The sequence below is a fragment of the Nannospalax galili genome, unplaced genomic scaffold (assembly GCF_000622305.1).
Source record: "Nannospalax galili isolate Female #2095 unplaced genomic scaffold, S.galili_v1.0 scaffold28, whole genome shotgun sequence".
Lineage (NCBI taxonomy): Eukaryota > Metazoa > Chordata > Mammalia > Rodentia > Spalacidae > Nannospalax > Nannospalax galili.
The window spans coordinates 1,367,130-1,386,350 of NW_008359594.1; the positions used below are offsets into that span (position 1 = coordinate 1,367,130).

The 19,221-nt window shown below is 46.4% G+C and overlaps 1 protein-coding gene across 2 annotated transcripts in view; it reads right to left on the reverse strand.

The window, feature by feature from the left end:
• The window catches only part of Tbc1d2b (TBC1 domain family member 2B), a 104,182-nt gene extending 90,207 nt beyond the window's left edge, over window positions 1-13,975 (reverse strand). For both annotated transcript variants that reach the window (XM_029558803.1, XM_008823394.3), the window contains exon 1: window positions 13,536-13,975. In XM_029558803.1, coding sequence (XP_029414663.1) covers window positions 13,536-13,889 — 354 coding nt within the window. In that variant the 5' untranslated portion in view covers window positions 13,890-13,975. The remainder of the gene's footprint in view (window positions 1-13,535) is intronic.
• Window positions 13,976-19,221: the final 5,246 nt, after the last annotated feature.

Genomic DNA, 19,221 nt, shown 5'->3' on the forward strand with positions numbered 1-19,221 from the left:
CCAGCTACTCATGAACTGATGGACTGTGCATGCCATGCTAACTTCCAGTAGTCTTTGAAGGAGAGTTGGTACGTCAGGGGAGTATCAGGTGGTTCTCTACCATTTGGTCACCCACCCTCTGCGTGAGGAATTGGGAGCTGTGAAAATAATTATCAGCTATTTGGTGGTGGCTCTCAACAGAACTCACTGTAGAAACATCTCAAGATGCCAGGCAAACACTATTTCCCTCCAGAAGGTTCCCTCAGAATGCCAATGAAGGAACCCTAGTACAGGAGACAGGAACCACGGCAGACAGAAGATTAGATAAAAACCACAGCTCTAGAATATAGAAACTCAGAATGCAAAGACCACTGCAGCTACAAACCACAGAGTGCTAACCTGAGGATAAAGGGTTCACACTTCACTGGTCTCCACCCACGCAGTTCAATTATTTCTAGTCCACTTAGAAAGCCACCATCGAGGGTGGGCAAGGTAGCTCCTGCCAAGCCCAGCGACCTGGAACCCCAAGACTCACATGGTGGAAGGGGAGTACCAAGTCACACAAGTTGTCCTCTGACCCCCACAATTTTAAAAAAGGAACAAGATCCACCATCAAACAGGACTTAAGAGAACAGTCACTTAAGACCTAGAGCAGAGAGGAGAGGCCACAGACATCTGTGGCTGAAGGACCTTCTGAGCATGACAGAATCTCTAGGGCAGGAACCCCACTGTGCAGTTCCACAGTGCCCACGAGGCATTCTCCATTCACTGTGAGAAGCACTATTCTGAGGAAGCCACTTCCCTTCAAAGGACAGAAGAAAAAAAATGTCTTATTAACACACTACCTCTAGGACAGCATACATGTGAGGGCCAGGTAAACTGTAAACTTCCCTTCCCAAGGCCTGCCCCAGTCAATAACAAAGGGTCTGCTTGCCTTGAAGAGAGGCCCTAAAGGGCTGCAGCAGGGAGAAAGGGCGCTGTTTCTTGTTTGGTTGGCTCCCACTAGAAATTTATAACCTATGCTGTACATTTCCAATCTTCATACAACAAAACTTCTCAAATTTATGCCCTAGCACAAAATAGTTAAATGTACCAATTGAGTATCTGTGTATACATCCAAATCGAAAACCAACATAAGCCTGACTTCCTAGTAACAGATATACATATGAAGTAAGTATCCTCAGGTGGCCCGGTTCATGTCTACAGAAGGTTTTAGTACCGAGTCTGTCACCAAGTTCTATGGGACTCAGTTTCATGACTGCATTATGCAAAGGAAAGGTGGGCTTTATCTCTGTGGGTCTCTACAGTTCTGACTTTGGGGTGACCAACAGAACACAAACACCAGAACTGGAGAGATGGCTCAGCAGTTAAGAGAACTGGCTGTTCTTCCAGAGGACCCAAGTTCAGCTCCCAGCACCCACATAACTGCTAACAACCAACTGTATGTAACTCCACTTCCAAGGGATCCAACATCCTCTTCTGGCATCCAGGGGTATGCATGGGTACACTCACATACAAGCAGCAAAAAAATTCATACAAGTAAAAAAATAAATAATTTGGGGGGTGGGGTCTTTTTGAGACAGGGTCTCCCTGTAGCCCCAGCTCTGGCCTGGAACTCAATATGTAGACCAGGCTAGTCTGGATCTCACAGAGATCCGCCTGCCTGTGCCTCCCAAGTGCTGGGTTTAAAGCCGTGTGCCACCATGCCCAGGTATAAATAAAAAAAAATTTTTTTAAAAGAATACAAACATCGGGGCTGGAAAGATGGCTCAGCAGTGAAGGGCACTGACGGCTCTTGCAGAGGACCTGGGTTCGATTCCCAGCACCCATATGGTGACTACAAACTGTCCTTAACTCCAGTTCCAGGGGAATCCGAAGCCCTCTTCTGACCTCCTCAGCACTGCACAACATGGGTGCACTCACAAACATGCAGGCAATACACTCACACACATAAAATAAAAATAATAAATAAAATATTTAAAAAAAAAAAGAATACAAGCCGGGTGTAGCGGCACACGCCTTTAATCCCACCACTTGACTTGGGAGGCAGAGGCAGGCAGATCTCTGTGAGTTCAAGGCCAGCCTGGTCTACATAGTGAGTTCCAGGCCAGTCGGGGCTACTGAGAGACCCTGTCTCAAAAAAAAAAAAAAGACAAAAAAATAAATAAATGAATGAATGAATGAAAGAAAGAAAGAAAGAAAAGAAAGAACATCAAATGACCTCCTCTAGCTCACAGAACTAATTAATGGCAATGTCCTAACCACACCCCAGAACACACACAGGACAGGCTTCCTGAGGCCACTTGACATCTTCTTGGATGCCCATCAGGGCCTTGCCCTACAAGGCCTGCTTGGGTGAATGGCTGGCTAGATCACATTCAGAAAGGTAGGCCACCTTCTCTACAAGCAGTCTTCCTGAACACCAGAGAGCTGGAAATGGAACCGCAAACTGGGCAGGCTGCCTAGAAGTAATTCCTATAATCCAAGATCAACATCCCTGATAACATTGGCCTGCCCAAGTGCAGCCACCCAACACTGACCAGGGCTGGCCTGGGGCAGTCTGCTGGAGCAAAGCCTGTTCCTCCTGGAAGACTGGCCCAGGAAAGGCAGAGGAGGGGCAGCCCAAAGGATCCCACCTCCTGAACACCCCTCTCCCCCAAATTTTAGTTCTCCCACACAATCTCGGCAAAAGTTGAGCAAATGGTAGCATGAAAACCCACTGAAAAATGCTTTCATCTGACTAGGAACACTTCTGTTGACCCACAAGGTACTAAGTCTTTGAGCAGCTCCACAATTACACCAAAGTCTAACAACTCCCTTGCTTCACCTTCTCCAGGGAATTTTTCTTGGTAAAATTAAACAAGGGTAGGGAGAGGGCTCAGTGTTAAAGTGTTTGCTCTGCAAGTATGAGGACCTGAGGTCTGATCCCTAGCACCTAGATAAAGTCAGGCCAGGCGTGTATGCCTGTAACCCCAGGGCTGGGAGGGACAGAGAAAAGTGGATCCCAGGGGTTCACTAGCCAGACAGTTTAGCCGAAAAGGAAAGCTCTAGGATCAGTACGTGACCCTGGGTCAAAAATTAAGGTGGAGGGGCTGGAGAGATGGTTCAGTGGTTAAGAACACTAGTTGTTCTTGAAGGGGACCTGGGTTCGATTCCCAGCACCCACATGACAGCTAAAAACTGTTCAATCTCCAGTTCCAGGGAATCTGGCACTCTCTTCTGACCTCCTCAGGAATTGCTTGGCATGGGTGTGCTTACATAAATGCAGGCAATACACTCATATACATAAAATAAAAAAAATAAAATATTTTTTTTTAATTAAGGTGGATAAGCCAGGTGTGGTGGCGCACACCTTTAATCCCAGCACTCAGGAGGCAGAGGCAGGTGGATTTCTGTGAGTTCAAGGCCAGCCTGGTCTACATAGTGAGTTCCAAGCCAGCTGGGGCTACAGGGAGACCCTGTTTCAAAAAAACCAAAAAAAAAAAAAAATTTAAGGTGGAGAGTGACAGAGGAAAATACCTGAAGTCAACCTCTGACCTCTATGTGTGCACACACACAAAGTCAGACAGATCCCTTCAATTCTGTAATACAGAAATTATTACATCCCACAGATTTCGGGCCATAAGTCATATCCAAATTATTTTATGTAAAGGATGTCCCTTTCCTTTCAGTTACTATGGAGAGATGTCAAAACTCACCCAAAATCAAAAGAATGTAGACATTTGATACTTACCTCATAATGCTCAAAACTACAAGCAAATATGGTCCCTCTCCAAAGATTCTTCCAGCGCTCCTATGATTCTTTGATCATAGCAAGTGATAGACTGTTTAAAAAAATTTTTTTTTTGTCTTTTTGAGACAGGTTCTCCCTGTAGCCCCAGCTGTCCTGGAACTCACTATGTAGACCAGGCTGGACTCGAACTCACAGAGATCCATCTGCCTTTGCCTCCCGAGTGCTGGGATTAAAGGCGTGCATCACCACGCCCGGCTCGGACTGTTTTAAAATCTTAACACTATAGTTCATTATATCAATGGAAATTTTTCACTGATATATTTGCATCAAGATGCACAATGTTTAAAACATGATATATACCCCAAAACATCTGCTAAATAAATGGGCCCTGCAAATCTTTCTTTTACCATAACATGAGAGCATACCACCCACCTTCATACCCCTAACACTTTCCAAGAGAAACTGAGTGAGGGCTCAAAGCATTCATTTAGCCAATGAACAGTCTGAGCATCAAATGGATGCCTGATACCCCTCTAAACATTAAAAGCACAGTGGTGCTCCAGTATGACATAGTACATAAGGTACAGCTCAGCATCAGATGCTCAGAGATTAGAGGAGGATCAGGTCACTTCAAGAGCAAGAGCATCTGAGTCTCCAGTAGGTCCAGGGTTTCCTGTGCTACCTACCTGGTAAGTCAGTTTACCAGCTGATCATGAACACTGTAGTCTCTCTAGGAACCTCTCAGCTTCTTGCCCTTAGAAGGCCATGTACATACATGTCCCCAGGGCATTTACTGAACTGAGTGCCCCTGGATTTACAGAACACTAGGTAGATGCCTCAACATTTCCCAACTCCCCATTTCCATAAAGCAGGCACTCTGAAAGCAAACAAAACCCCACGAAGATATCTCTGGACATCAGAATCCCAAATTCCTAATCAAAACCCCTTTCCCTTCCCCAATCTGAAAGCCATTTCTACAACAGCAGAGTTGTTCTCTTCTTTGGGGATAGAGGTGGTTGTTTGGATTCTGTTCTGACTAGAGATGGGAAGGCTGCCACCTGTGACTGATGGATTAGAGGCTTCAGACCAAGAGACCTGTCTTCCTCCGAAGATACCTTGAAGATACCTAGGTCAGGTGGAAACCAGTACCAAATGCACCTGACACACCTTCCCCTTCTCAGGAAACCATTATCTCCAAAGGGGAAATGAACTGGCAATATGCCTGTGGGCAGAACAAGTCTAGGAAGTCAGTGGAGGGAGCCATCAAGAAGGCCTCAGGAAAGGAGCAGCAGGGAGGCTGGGCCTCCAAAGCCAGTGTAACAGACTCCAACACCCTCAGCACCCACCATGCCAAAGCACAGGCACTTCGGAAGCCACTGCTGGAGACAGATCTACTCTTTATTGCACATATTCATTGTATTCAAAAAACAATGGGTTTCATTAGATTTTCTTACACGTATTACAAGTATTTTGATCATACCCCATTTACCCTCTTTTGTGCCCCTCCCACTGATCCCTTTCCCTTCCCAAGTAGTTCTTCTTCCATCTTGTTTCCTGTGTGTCTCACACACACGTTATCATCTTTTAATTCCAGATTCTACATGAAGGAGAACATGCAATGTTTGTCTTTCTGAGTCTGGCTTATTTTGCTTAGCATGACATTCTCCAGATCTGTCCACTTCCCTGCAAACAACATAATTTCATTCTTCCTTGTGGCTGAACAAAACCTTATTGTAGATATGATATATTTTCTTTACCTAGGCATACATTAAACATTTCATTTTATAATAATGGCAATAATGTGCCAGGTCCTGTCTAAATGCTTTATATAGTTAACTTCTTTCACCAGCAATGATTACTTTATGAAGTAGAAACTATCATTATCCACAGAATCTCTCACTCAACATCACAGAGCAAGCATGTGCTGAGGTGGGAATTCACACCCAGAAATCCTGACTCCAGGGCCCAAGTTTTTAACAAAGCCCATATTTTGGAGAATTCCCTAACAATAAAACAAGGGAAGTCCAAGTATCTTGTAGCTAGTAAAAATGTTCTGTTGTCTGGGAAACTCACTCATTCAGCATGTAGAACTCCCTCCTCCTCTACCAATCCTGGGGCAAGAAAGAACAAATTGAACTGAGCCTAGAACACTGGTCTCCTCATGTCGTAGCTACTGTACTCTCCCCTCTGCCTTGAGGCTTGTTGGGAAGGCAGACAGACTTCAAGTCTGAATCATCAAAAAAGATCCTTTATGAGGCTGTTGGCAATAGAAGGGAAACATTCGCATTTTCATTGGTAGTGTTGTCATCCTCCTGGTACGAGAGGCATTCTGGAGTTGACATAATGCTTCCTTCTTTCTTAGAAGCATCCCCACCCCACCCTCTTCCTGTGTTTACCAATGGTGACAGACACAAAAGATGTCAAGCTTCCAAAGTGAATCCTGTTTCACAGGTACAAAAGTGCTACCATACATAGTAAGGCTCAGCACATGCCTCCCAGGTGCTAAGATGTGCCTAGTTTCATCACCAATTTCTACTACTACTCGGGGGCTCAGGAATTACCTTGGCTTTTGCTGTTATGCTTATGGGCAAGGACTCTTGTCTACTCTTCTGTAATAAAAGAATTCCTGAAAGGGAAGCTCCATGTTGGAAAGGGTGAGCAGATGCTAAAGGAACCAGGGTCTCCCTGTAGCCCCAACTGGCCTAGAACTTGTTACAGAGACCAAGCTGGCCTCAATCTCAGAGATCCACCTACCTCTGCTTCCTGAGTGTTGGGATTAAAGGCATGCACCACCATGCCCCAGTTCCTTACCTACTTTTAAACCTGCTTGCCAATGCAAAATAGATAGATAATTTACCCTTACTATACAGACAAAACAATCATCCAACAGTTAAATAAGAATACTGGACATAACGAAACTAACAGTGCTATATGGTCTAAATGTATATACCCATCAAAATTCTTACACTGAAGCCCCAATTGACAGTAGTAAGAGGTAGATGGACTACAGGTTTAGTTAGAGTGCATGCTTAGCGTATACAAAGTCCTGGGTACAATATTCAACACACGGCCTCCCAAGAAAAGATGGAGCTTTTTCAGAAGTGATTAAATCAGCAAGAACAGTAGTAGCTCTGCTGTGTGAAGACACAGCCAGAAGGCATCATCTGTGAAGCAGAGTGTACTCTCAGCATCTAGAAATGTGAGCAATATATTGTTATTCATAAGCTGCCCAGTCTATGGAATTTTGTTCCAACAGCCCAAATGGATTACGACAATCAGTTTAGGGAAGGAAAAAAGAAAGTCTTCATCAATCCCTGCATAATACTTTTCACTGATCCCTAGGTCAAAGATCAGAATCCTGCTATAATCCCTGGAGGCCCGGTCATGACCCCAACCAGTGACCCTACACTGCCTGAGTCCTCCCACCTAAGGGCCAAGAATGGCTTTAACATTCTTAAGTGATTGGGGAAAAAATTAAAAGGAGAGTCTTTGTGACATATAAATATTACACAGATAACATGAAATTCAAATTTTAGAGTCTATAAGTAAAAACAGAAACCCAGCTACACCCACTAAATGGTTGTGATTGTACAACAGCAGGACACAGCAGTGACAGAGACGGCAATGCCTGCATGACCCAAAGTGTTTACTATATGGCCCTTTAGGTAAAAAGTAAGCCCCTACTAGAACAGTGTTCCCACAGTCCAAACTGGGTCTGAAAGGGTCTGAAATCTACAAGCTACTCCTAAACACAAGACTGATAGTAGTCTCTCTCTTGCAGAAAGCCCAATCAAAACCCTCTTTTGGATTCCTGATGCCTCTAACATTCACTATCCTTTTACTGAATAGCAGCCACTTCCATTACATGTGGCAAGAATGTTACTTATGACATGGATACATTTTAGAGTTCTGGCTGCTCAATTCTTAAGGGTTGGAGGTCACACCAAAACCGGTGCTAACTGATGATGATTTTCTAGCCTTTCATTCAGTAAAAGTCTGCCTGGGCTCCTTGTCTTAGTTTAAGTGTTTAAAAAATACACTGGGGCAGGGCGTGGCGGCACACACCTTTAATCCCAGCACTCGGGAGGCAGAGGCAGTCGATCTCTGTGAGTTCAAGGCCAGCCTGGTCTCCATGGTGAATCCAGGACAGCTGGGGCTACAGGGAGATCCTGTCTCAAAAAGACAAAACAAAACAAAACAAAAATACACTGGGGCTGAGAAGATGGCTCCATGGTAAGAGTGCTTGCTGTGCAATTATGGGGACCTGTGTTTGAATTCTTAACACCTATGTAAACTACAGCATGGCTGTACATGACTGTAACCCCAACACTGGGAAGCACAAGCAGTCAGATCCCAGAAGCTGGCCAGCCAGCCTAACCAAAACAGTGAGCTTCAGGTTCAATGAGAGACCTTGTCTCAAGGGAAAAGGCAGACAGCAATAGGGTGAAGTCACCCAGTGTCCTTGGGCTTCCACATGTGTACACACTCACCTCATATGCATGTACCACACACACACACACACACACACACACACACACACATCACACACACAATAATAAGTACCACAGACTAAGTGGCTTAAATAGAAGTTTATTCTCCACAGTTTTGAATGCCAGGGCATTCAAGATCAAGGTGCTGGCCAATTCAGTTCCTGGTGAGGAACTATGAACCTATGCTCTGTCACTGCCTGTGACACACAACCAGCCCTCAACTAAATGTTGAGGAAGGGCACCTTAGTTAGAGAGATCATCTCTCTGTAATCTCTTTTTCTGGAAACTAATCTCATTCATGAGGACTCCACTTCCAAAAACCATCATATTCTGAGTTAAGCCTTCAACATACAGATTTTGAGGAAGACTCAAATACTCAGTCCATAGCACACCTACTCTGGGTACTTTTCTGACCAATGCCAGGGAGCTGGACTGGGCATTACAGTGTAGAGACTCCCCTATACTAAGAACAGTGGGAGAGGCAGTGGGAAACATAAAGCTATTAAGGTGTCAGGCGCTTGGAACAAGTATACTTCTCTTTAAGGAGTTTACTGCCTGGGAAGCCACAACAAATCTATGAGAAGCCAAGTCCCCACAACTTAAGATTGAAACAATGCTTCAAGGCCCCTAAGCAGATGCCCTAGTGCACAACAGCTTAGCAGAACCATTTAGTGAGGAAGGCTGGTTCACCACATCTATTTTGTACCGAGCACACTATGATTATCCAAGCTAACAAATGTTTCTCATTAAGCTAAGAGCAGTTTCGACACTAGAGAGTGGGCATTCTTCCCACAAAATGAGGTTAAGAGTAGGGATGCAGGGGCTGGAGAGATGGTTCAGCAGTTAAGCGCGCTGACCACTCTTACAGAGGACCCAGACTTGATTCCCAGCACCCACATGGCATTCTACGAACCGTCCTTAACTCCAGTTTCAGGGGAATCCAAAGCCCTCTTCTGACCTCCGCAGCATCGCATGACACGGGTGCACTCACATACATGCAGGCAATACACTCATACACATAAAATAAAATAATTTTTTAAAAAAAGAATAGGGATGTATAGCTGTTCTATGTGTGACTCGGAAACCAATACACATGTCCATGTGCGCACCAAATGCCTACAAGGAAGGAAAAAAGAGGGGAATGTATTTGCGGTCAGTCTGATGATGCGCCTTGCTCCAGGGACTGCAGAGATCTGGCAGGCTAGGGTTGGCCAAACTTTACACATAGTCACATGCTCTCTTATTCCCAAGTACCAGCTCAATCCAGAATTGGCTCTGTACCTCTGATCCCAGTTAAGCTTAGCAAGGAGTCTCTAGCACACACCCCCAACACACACACACACACACACACACACACACACACACACTCTCATACACAGTCCACAGCAAGTGTCCACCTTGTGGTAGTTTCTGAATGTCTACTCAACACTAATGTGCACCCTGGTAAAGAATCAGGCAGGACAATGTTCCAGGTACTTACTCCATGAAAAGGACAGACTGAAATGAGGTAAAAGGGGATAAGTCCGTGCCTTAGTTAATCCAAAACATGCGATATCCAAAGTCAGGTGACAGAGAGACTTGTCAAAACAGACAGTGTGATCAGGATACTCCCTGTTACCAGAGACTTTACTTTGAAAGGGTCTGAGTCTAGCCTCATGATCTCAAGCAAATCATACCCTCCTCAGTCCTCCTTTCCCTCATCTGTAATAGGGCATTGAACCAGATCGCTGAGTTTAAGAATAGTTTACCAAGAAATTCCAGTATCAGTTTTCATTAAGACTCAAGCAGGCAAGCATTTTGAAAAAGTCTAACAAAGCCACAGCTTCTCCAGAGAAGACTGGAAGATTCTTTAAAATAAGAACCACATGATCATACAGTAAGAGAAATCACTGGTTTTTATTCTCTTTTTAACCCATTTGTCAGAAGAAATGGCATCTGCACTGCTATATACAACTAGCTGAGCTCAAGCAGGATTAAATCTTCACCAGCCTACAATGTTCCCTTGGAAATCAGGGTCCCCCCTGTGGGTGAACAGCCTATTGTGAAGCATCAATGCTTCACGGGAAATCAATTCACGTGAAAGGAAAATAACTGCTATTATCACCATAAAATTCTACTCCAGCAGCTCAGAAGAAATTACTGTGAACTGAAGTTCACCTTGTGTGTATATATGCATGTGGACCAGAAGTCAACACTGGATGTTTTTCTCAGTGAGTCTCCATCTTTCTTTTTGAGACAGGGTCTCTCAATGAACCTGGAGCTCCCCATTGGCTAGACTGGCAGGCCCTAGGGATCCTCCTGGCTCTGCCTCTCCAGCAACGGGATTACAGATGTGCAGCATCCCACCCTGGCTTTTACCTGGGCTCTGGGTCCCCATGCTTACACAGCAAGTACTTTCCCAACTAAGTCATCTTCCCAGCCCCTTAAAATTCACTTTAAAAAAATACACCCTGGCTCCAAAACCCTACATTTCAATTGCTCCTTTCTTTTCAAAGCTTTGCCTCTTTCCATTTCCATCATTTCTATCAAGCCAACACTTGATTTCAGGTATTCTCTGTTCTCTAAGTTTACATGTAAAATAGTACTGGACGAATAGTCGTGAAGCCAATGAAATCCACAAGTAAATCTCAGTTGGGTCAGTAACTCACATGTGGATGTATTTCCTTAAAAAACAAACAAACAAACAACAGCCTGCACACACAAAAAGACAGGTGCAATAATATAACCAACTCTGGCACAACTATGACCCAATCCAAGAGACAACAGTGGAAGGCCAGGGTACCCACCCCGTCCACATTCCTGCCTTCAAATCAGAGGTAACCATCACCCTGAATCCAGGACTTGTCATCCTCACACAGCTCTCCAACTCCCTACACGACGCAGCATATATCCTTATGATCTATATCGGCACTTCATATGAACAACTTATTTTTTATAAGATTTATTTATTTTGGGGCTGGAGAGATGGCTCAGTGGTTAAGAACACTGACTATTCTTGCAGAAGACCCAAGTTGGAATCCCAGCACCCGCATGGCAGATAACAACTGTCCGCAACTCCAGTTCCAGGGGATCTGACAGCCTCTTCTGTCTTCCTCGGGCATTGCACAACACAGGTGCACTTACCTACATGCAGGCAATACATGCATACACATAAAATAAAAATAATAAATATACTTTTTAAAAAGATTTATTTTGCCGGGCGTGGTGGCACATGCCTTTAATCCCAGCACTTGGGAGGCAGAGGCAGGCAGATCTCTGTGAGTTCAAGGCCAGCCTGGTCTACATAGTGAGTTCCAGGACAGCTGGGACTACAGGGAGACCCTTTCTCAAAAACACCAAAAGAAAAAAAAGATTTATTTTAATTTATGCATGTGTCGTGTTAGTGTATGTCATGTGTGTGCAAGTGCCCCTAAAGGCCAGAATAGGGCATCTGATCTGCTGCTATTACAGTCAGTTGTGAATAGACTGATGTGGGTGCTGGAAACAGAATTCTAGTCTTCTGCAAGAGCAGCAATTGCTCTTAACTGCTGAGCCATCTCCCTAGCTCCTTAATCTTCACATAAATGGTGTCATTCTGCAACTTTATCTCTTGCTCAGTTTTGTGACTGTCACACAGTGACACACAACAGCTCTTGTTTCTTTACATTCACTATCCATAACATTCCATGATATGACTATTAAGACTATAACACATATCTGGTCAAAGATTGTATCTAATGCTTTATATGGCTGCCAGGTAGTACTTACAATGCACCAACCATTTTCTAGAACCCTCACAGCCTCTCAATATGGAAGACAAGATTCACACTAGACCAAAACAGGAACTGGACAGAGAAGTGGTAAAATGTGTCCAATACGTTTGAGAGGTAGACTCAGGCTGCAAGTTCAAATCCGTCCAAGTCTAAAGCCAGGCTCCTGACATTAAGCTCTGTAACTCCATCTGGTAGATACTGCCATCACTAAGACTTTTTAAATGAAAGAACTGGTAGAAAGAGACAGAGCTTTAAAGTCATCTGAGAAAATCTGAAACAGGAAGCACTATTTTCTTTTTTAACAAACAATTCCACCGGAAATTCATCGTGTCCACGTGTACAGTAAAGACAAACCTCTGCCTTTGACAAAAGTCCCTATGAACTCTCTGGGGTCATTTCCAAGTTTACAGATGCTGTTACCTCAAGTTGAACTGCAGGCTTGCTTGGCTTCCTTTGGAGAAAGGCTTCTTCACCCATTCAGAGAGTGGAGAGAGAGGCCCAAGAGACCATGGGAATCAGACTCTGCTCCAATTGGTAAAAGCTGAGTCGACAAAAACTCCAAGAAATGACTTCAGGGAGCAGCTCCAGCTCACAAGGAACAGCTTCCTGCTCACAAGGCCAGGCCGCTTGCCCACTCAGCTCTCCATCTGGCCAGCTATGACAGAGCTGCTGCTTCAAGCCCAGCCCTGCTGCTCTGGAGAAAGCCCAGCTTGCAATACAGAAAAGAAGCCAGAAAGAAGAGAAAGGGTGGAGGCTCACAGGACCACGCAGAAGCAAGGCCCAGGGAACAGCAGCAGCCCAGCTCTAAACAGGCCAGTCCCTAGAAGAAGACAGAGTCTAGCCCTCTAGAACTCCCAACAAGGAAAGCCACCCAGCATCAAGGCTGCCATGCCTCTAATACTCAGTCTCTGCGGGGAAGGGCTAAGGAGGCAATAACCTCCTCCCACCCACCCTGGTCAAAATACAGAGCAAGGAAACAGACTCTGGTGCTTAGCTTACCGGCTGTGTAAGCGTGACTGGAGCATCCCTGCCCGCTCTGGAGGGGGCTGTGTCGGACCTATCTCCAGGGGTCCGGTCCTGCCCTGCCCTGCCCTGCCCTGCCCTCACCTGCCCCTGGCTACAGCACTAAATGGACCAACATCTACTGAGCAGTTCAGTGCAAATCGCTTCATCTCAGCAACCCTTATGGGGTAGATATTACTACCGTCCCCACTTTACAGAGCAGACAGATTAAGCACATACCCAAGGTCACACTCAGTCATAAAGGCAGGGATGGAGGATGGAAGGCTACAGTTGCGGGAGAGATGCCCAGGGGGAACCCAGGGAAAACACCGAGGGAGACAATGGGTCAAAGTTAAGGGTCTGAGTAGGCGAGACGCGACTGGGTAAGCCCCTGGCCTCACTAGGTAAAGGGCAAGAGATAAGAATGAGGAAGGAATCAGAGGGCGCAGTGGGGAAGGGAGGGTAGGATGGAACAACACAAGACAGGGCAGGACAGGGCAGGAGCATGTCTTCGGGGACCGCAGGCAGGTGGAAGGGAAAGTTGCAGGCTGGACTGCAGCGGCGGCGGGATCATCCCACCTTGAGCACCGTGACGGCTCCCGCGCTGTGCACCTGGAAGTGCGCGGGCGGCTCGGCACCCGGCTCCGCCTCGTCGGGGCCCTGGTAGCTGAAGCAGGCGTCGGCGATGTCCAGGTGGCCGAGGGGTAGCGCGTCCTGCGGGCTCTTGAAGTAGTAGAGGTAGCAGCGGCGCGCGTCGAACACGAACCAGCGGCTGCGGTACCCGCGCAGAGGGCCCTTGCCGGAAAGCTTCTGCAGGTACCCGCACAGCCGCGCGGGCTCGCGCCCGGCCGCCGCCCCAGCCTCCGAGCCCGCTCCAGGCGCCGCGCCCTCCACGCCACGGCCTTCCTCCATCCGCGCCCCGGCTCCTGGCATCGCCCACCCAACGCCTACCCGCCACCCGCGCCAGGGCCCGCACCCCGCGCTGCCGTAGCTGCTGAGCCCCCTCCCCACGCCGCGCCCTCCGCACGGCTGCGGCACGCGGAGCATCCTGGGACTTGTAGTCCCGCCCCCGCCCGGCCCCCGCAGCGTAGCGCAAGCGGGGTTCCCTAGAGACCCTGTGTGGGCTTTGCGGTGGCCTCCATTCATCTCTGGGCTTTTAGTCCCGCCCTCCCCTGGGGAGCAAAGTTCTTCTTTTACCTTGATTTCTCAAAATCCATGGAGTGTCCCCTTAAAACTGCATTGCCCTCTATATAAACCTTGATTTTTAAATCTGCACCCAATCAGAGTCACAGGCTGATACTGAGAAAATGAGAGTGTCTGTTGCCTGGTACTGAGTGGGTGCTCAGTAAATATTTGTAGAATTCATGAATGAAAGCCAAAGCATTTGCCGCCTCTCCACACCCTAGTTCAGTCACTGAATTAAACAAATATTTATGGAAGGCCTGCTGTGTAGGGTTCAAACACTGGCTGACTCGGCAGTGACAAGCCCATGACTTCCTGGCCCTTGTGCGGAATATGTTCTAATACAGTGAAGCAATAATGCACACATTTAAAAAGCAGATAAAACTGGGCCGGGTAGCACATGCCTTTAATCCCAGTACTCCGGAGGCTGAGGCAGCCAGATCTCTGTGAAATCGAGACCAGCCCTCTCCATGTAGGCCAGGTTCACGTAAGGAGTTCCAGGCCAGGTGGGGCTACATGGAAACACTATCTCCAAAACAAACAAAAAAGCAGATAAAACAATTGCTTTGCTGCACAAATTGCTACTATGACCTGTAAATAATGATTGCTGCTCAAAATAGCACTTAATCACTCACCAGTGACTCTTCCTCTTTTTCTTTTTGGCTAGAGAGTTAAGACAATTTCTCAGGATGTAACCCAGATTGATCTTTAGCTGGAGATAGTCCCACCTCAACCTCCAAAGAGCTAGGATTACCAACTTGTGCTACCACACCCAACTTCTCTTGCTTACTGTATTCCTTTGAACTCGCATAACAACTTCATGAGATATTTTAAATACTGTTTTTTCAATAATAAAGCAAAATAAGAGAATGGAGTTTGCAAAGGAAAATGGTTGGTCAGGGAGGCAGATCTGAAGATATGAACCTGAGCAAAGCCCTATTTGATGTAAGGGAGTAAGATAACCAAAGTCAGAGACGTTCAATTTGGGCCTCACTGTAGATAAAAGGGACTGTTGACTAATTGGCTTGTGGAGAAAGCCGTCAGGATGGGGTTTGACTTTGAACTACCATGGAAAAGGGAAGAGCTGGGAGAAGCCAGTTGGTGCAGCCCTGAGGCAGCAACAGGATATGGCCCATCTCAGCTCTGTCAGTGAGGTGTGAGAAAGTAGGGCTGGCTGTGAACTGTGGTCCCTCAGGACAGAATCCTGCCTTGTAGGGTGTCACATGGAAACAGATGTCTGGTAGGAATGAAGACAGCATCCTTCCTGGGCAAGGGAGAGTGCCTTCTCCCTGGGGGAAGAGCCTGGGCTAGTGGGCAAATGGTACTGAACAGGAGACCCCAAGCCAAGCCAGTCTAACTCTGCTGCGACCACTCCTTCACATTGGAGGAGCTGAGACCCTATTTTGATGCTACAGGCCCCTGCCCTCTTTGTTTTGAAGGCCACATCACGTCATAGTAAGCATACTGAAATGTCCTTATGTCCCATAGTAAACATATACAGAATTTTTACCATAAAAACTTTCAAAGATACATCCATAATTGTGCTCTTGATATTACATACAATGGGTTGTTCATTCTAATTTCTGATTGGCTGTGATTTCTTGGGAATTAACCTCTACATGGCAATTCAAGCCAAGTGAGAAAAAAAAATCTCAGACTCTTTTCCAAGGCATTGGAATATTTATGATTCCTAGAGGGTGGACATACTATTATACTTTCTAGTTGTTTAAATAAACGTTTATTAATTCTGATTTGGATCTTCTTTGTAGGTTTTGCTTTTGTTTTTGTGTTGTTTTGTTGAGACAGGGTCTCCCTGTAGCCCTAGCTGGCCTGGAACTCACTATGTAAACAAGGCTGGCCTTGATCTCACAGAGATCCGCCTGCCTCTGCCTCCAAGTGCTGGGACTAAAGGTCTGTGTCACCACACCTGACTTCTTTGTAGGTTCTGAAGTCAATCCATTCCTGTTTTCTTTCTTTTGAGGGGAGGAGGGGGCCAAATTCTCTCTATAAAGCCCAGGTTGGCCTGGACCTTGTGATGCTCTTCCCTGCCTCCCAAGTGCTAGAATTAGAGGCACACACCACCACACACAAGCTGCCAGTTTTCTTTTTTTTAAATTTATTTATTATTAATTTTATTTTATGTGTATGAGTGTATTGCCTGCATGTATGTGAGTGCACCTGTGTCATACAATGCCATGGAGATCAGAAGGGGGCTTCAGATTCCCCTGGAATTGGAGTTAAGGATGGTTCGTAGCCACCATGTGGGTGCTGGGAATCAAACCCGAGTCCTCTGCAAGAGCAGTCAGTGCTCTTAACCTAAGCTAAGCCATCTCTTCAGCCCCCGCTGCCATTTTTCTTATACCACAATAGTTTGTTGGTCCCTCTAAAGCCTGCAGGCCAGGGCACTGGGCCTATAGTATCTAAGGGATAAATCTGAGCCAGGCCCAGATGGCAGCTCTCTAAGGAGGCTGAATTCACAGGCTAGTGCCCACAATGATCGTTTAAAGCACTGTCTCGCAGGGGCCCTGCAGAGTTCTGAACCTACTGAGCCACAGGACGCAGCCAAGCCTTCAGAATCAACTCCATTTCAATTTAATCTCACAGATCTCTCTGTCTGTACTCCACCCATTCTCTAAGGCCACTCTGGGAGGTTGCCGATTTCATGAACAAACCCGTTGCATCATCAAGAGCTCTAGCTTTATCTCCTCTCCAAACCTCTTCCTGCCTTCAATTTGGACACTTTTTACAGTTTATGTAAACTGTAAGCCTAACAAATGTAGCTTTAGTTTGTTTCCTCCATTTCAAATTGAATCACCCCCTCCCCCACAAATCTCCCTGGTGGTTCCTCATTTCTTGGAACTCTTCTTAAATAACATCTTAGTTTTAGTCCTTTTCTGTGATTATCACAGAATACTACAGGCTGAATAATTTATAAAGAATAAAGGTTTGGCCCATAGTTTATGAAATCTGGGAAGTTCAAGATTGGACAGGTATAGTAGATGAGCAATATTCCACTGTTGCTAGATGGGAAACTCACTGCATTGTTAATGCAGCCCAAGGCATCACACCCTGAGCTAGTCCTAGCTTGGGTCTCTCCTCTTTTTTTTTGGTCTTTTTGAGACAGGGTCTCCCTGTAGCTGCAGCTGGCCTGGATTCACTATGGAGACCAGGCTGGCCTTGAACTCATAGAGATCCACCTGCCTCTGCCTCCCGAGTGCTGGGATTAAAGGCGTGCACCACCACGCCCACCTTGGTCTCTCCTCCTCTAAAGATGCAGCCCTCATTGGATTAGGGGCCTACTCATGAATTATCCTCATTTAATTTAAATGCCTCGCAAAGGCCACCCTCCAAGCACCATTAACATATGACTATGAGGACTAAGTTTCTATTTGAGTTTTGGAGATAAGTGCCTAGCTCACAGCCAGTAAATAGCCTGTTGATGGTGCAGCACCTGAGCATTCTTAAGCACCAGTGTTCTGTAGTTAGGACCCAGCTTTACACAGTCTGTGTGTTTTCCTGTGTCTAGGTGTACTTGGTATCTGAGGGTCTATCCTCTGTGCCATGTGAGCCCCTGCCCCCTCGAGCCTACTGGAACCCAGTGACTGGGAGGAAGTGGTCAGCCCGGAAGGAAGTAGCCACTATTTACTAAAAAGGGGAAATTTGAGGAATGAACTTGTGGCACACTGCCAGGCCTTGGGCAAGCCCCAAAGAACACAGAGCCAGGGACTTATCTCCTGTTTCCCAGAGAGAGTGGGCATGCTCTGGAGAAGCCCCCAACCACGCACTGCCTTTATACCTGTCAGATCCCAGAGAGCCTGAGTTGACCAACATGTTCACCCAGGGGCTGGAGAGATGGCTCATTGGTTAAGAGCTCATTGGCTGCTGTTCCAGAGGACTTGGGTTCGGTTCCCAGCATGTACATGGCTATCCTTAACTCCAGTTCCAAGGGATTTAAGGCCTTCTAGCCTCCCACCATAGCGCACATGGTACAGCTATCTATACACAGGCAAAACACTCATACTCATAAAATGTAAATAAATATATAAATAAATACAATTTTGAAAGATACCCACCTACCACCTGCCACGAGAGACGTTCCCCATCCTGTGCAAAGTCTCTGTATTCTTTGGACCCCAGTTCCCACCTAAATATCCTGGAAATGGATGGCTGAATAATCTCCCAGACCCTGCTCCTTCCTGCTCTGCAACCTAACAGTGGCACGACACCTAGCTGGTGGGTGTAGGGGCATTGGTGGACTATGGTTGTCCCTCCGCAGGCTCATGGAGGCTCTGCTTGTTCACGTCTTTGTACTTAAAGCACCCTTGGCTACCTGTGGCCTTGGCTGCCCACTGCAGTTAGGACAACTACAGACACCGGCATCTTCCCTGTGTCCTGTTGGGGAAGCCGTTCTTACCACCACCCTACTCTGGCCAGGGTGGGGCAGCTCCTGTGGTCCTGGACCCACATGTTAGGTGTTGCAGCGGGTAGGGAGCATGGAGGTGGGAGAAGGGAGAACTTCTCTAGGGGAAAACCAGGACTCACACTGCTGACTCTGCTGTCTAGTGGGCCTCGTTTCCCTATCAAGCTGGTAGGCAAATCTACATGACTCATGGTACTTTATGAGTTCAAGGCCAGCCTGGTCCACACAGTAAGTTTCAGGTCAGCCAGGACTACATAATAAGACTCTGTCTTTAAAAAAAAAAAAAGCTGGGGCTGGAGGGATGGCTCAGCAGTTAAGAACACTGGTTGTTCTTGCAGAAGACCGGGGTTCAAATCCCAGCACCCACATGGCAGCTAACAACTGTCCATAACTCCAGTCCCAGGGGATCCGACAGCCTCTTCTGACCTGGGTGCACTTACCTACATGCAGGCAATACACTAATACACATAAAATTAAAAGAACACATAAATAAAAAATTTTTTAAAAATGCTTTTTCAAGCAAACCGATAGGAATGCGGCAAGACCCCAGAAGGCCAGATATGATGAAAATAAGCCTGGAAGGGGCTGGAGAGATGGCTCAGTGGTTAAGAGCACTGACTGCTCTTGCAGAGGACCCGGGATTGATTCCCAGAACTCACCGTG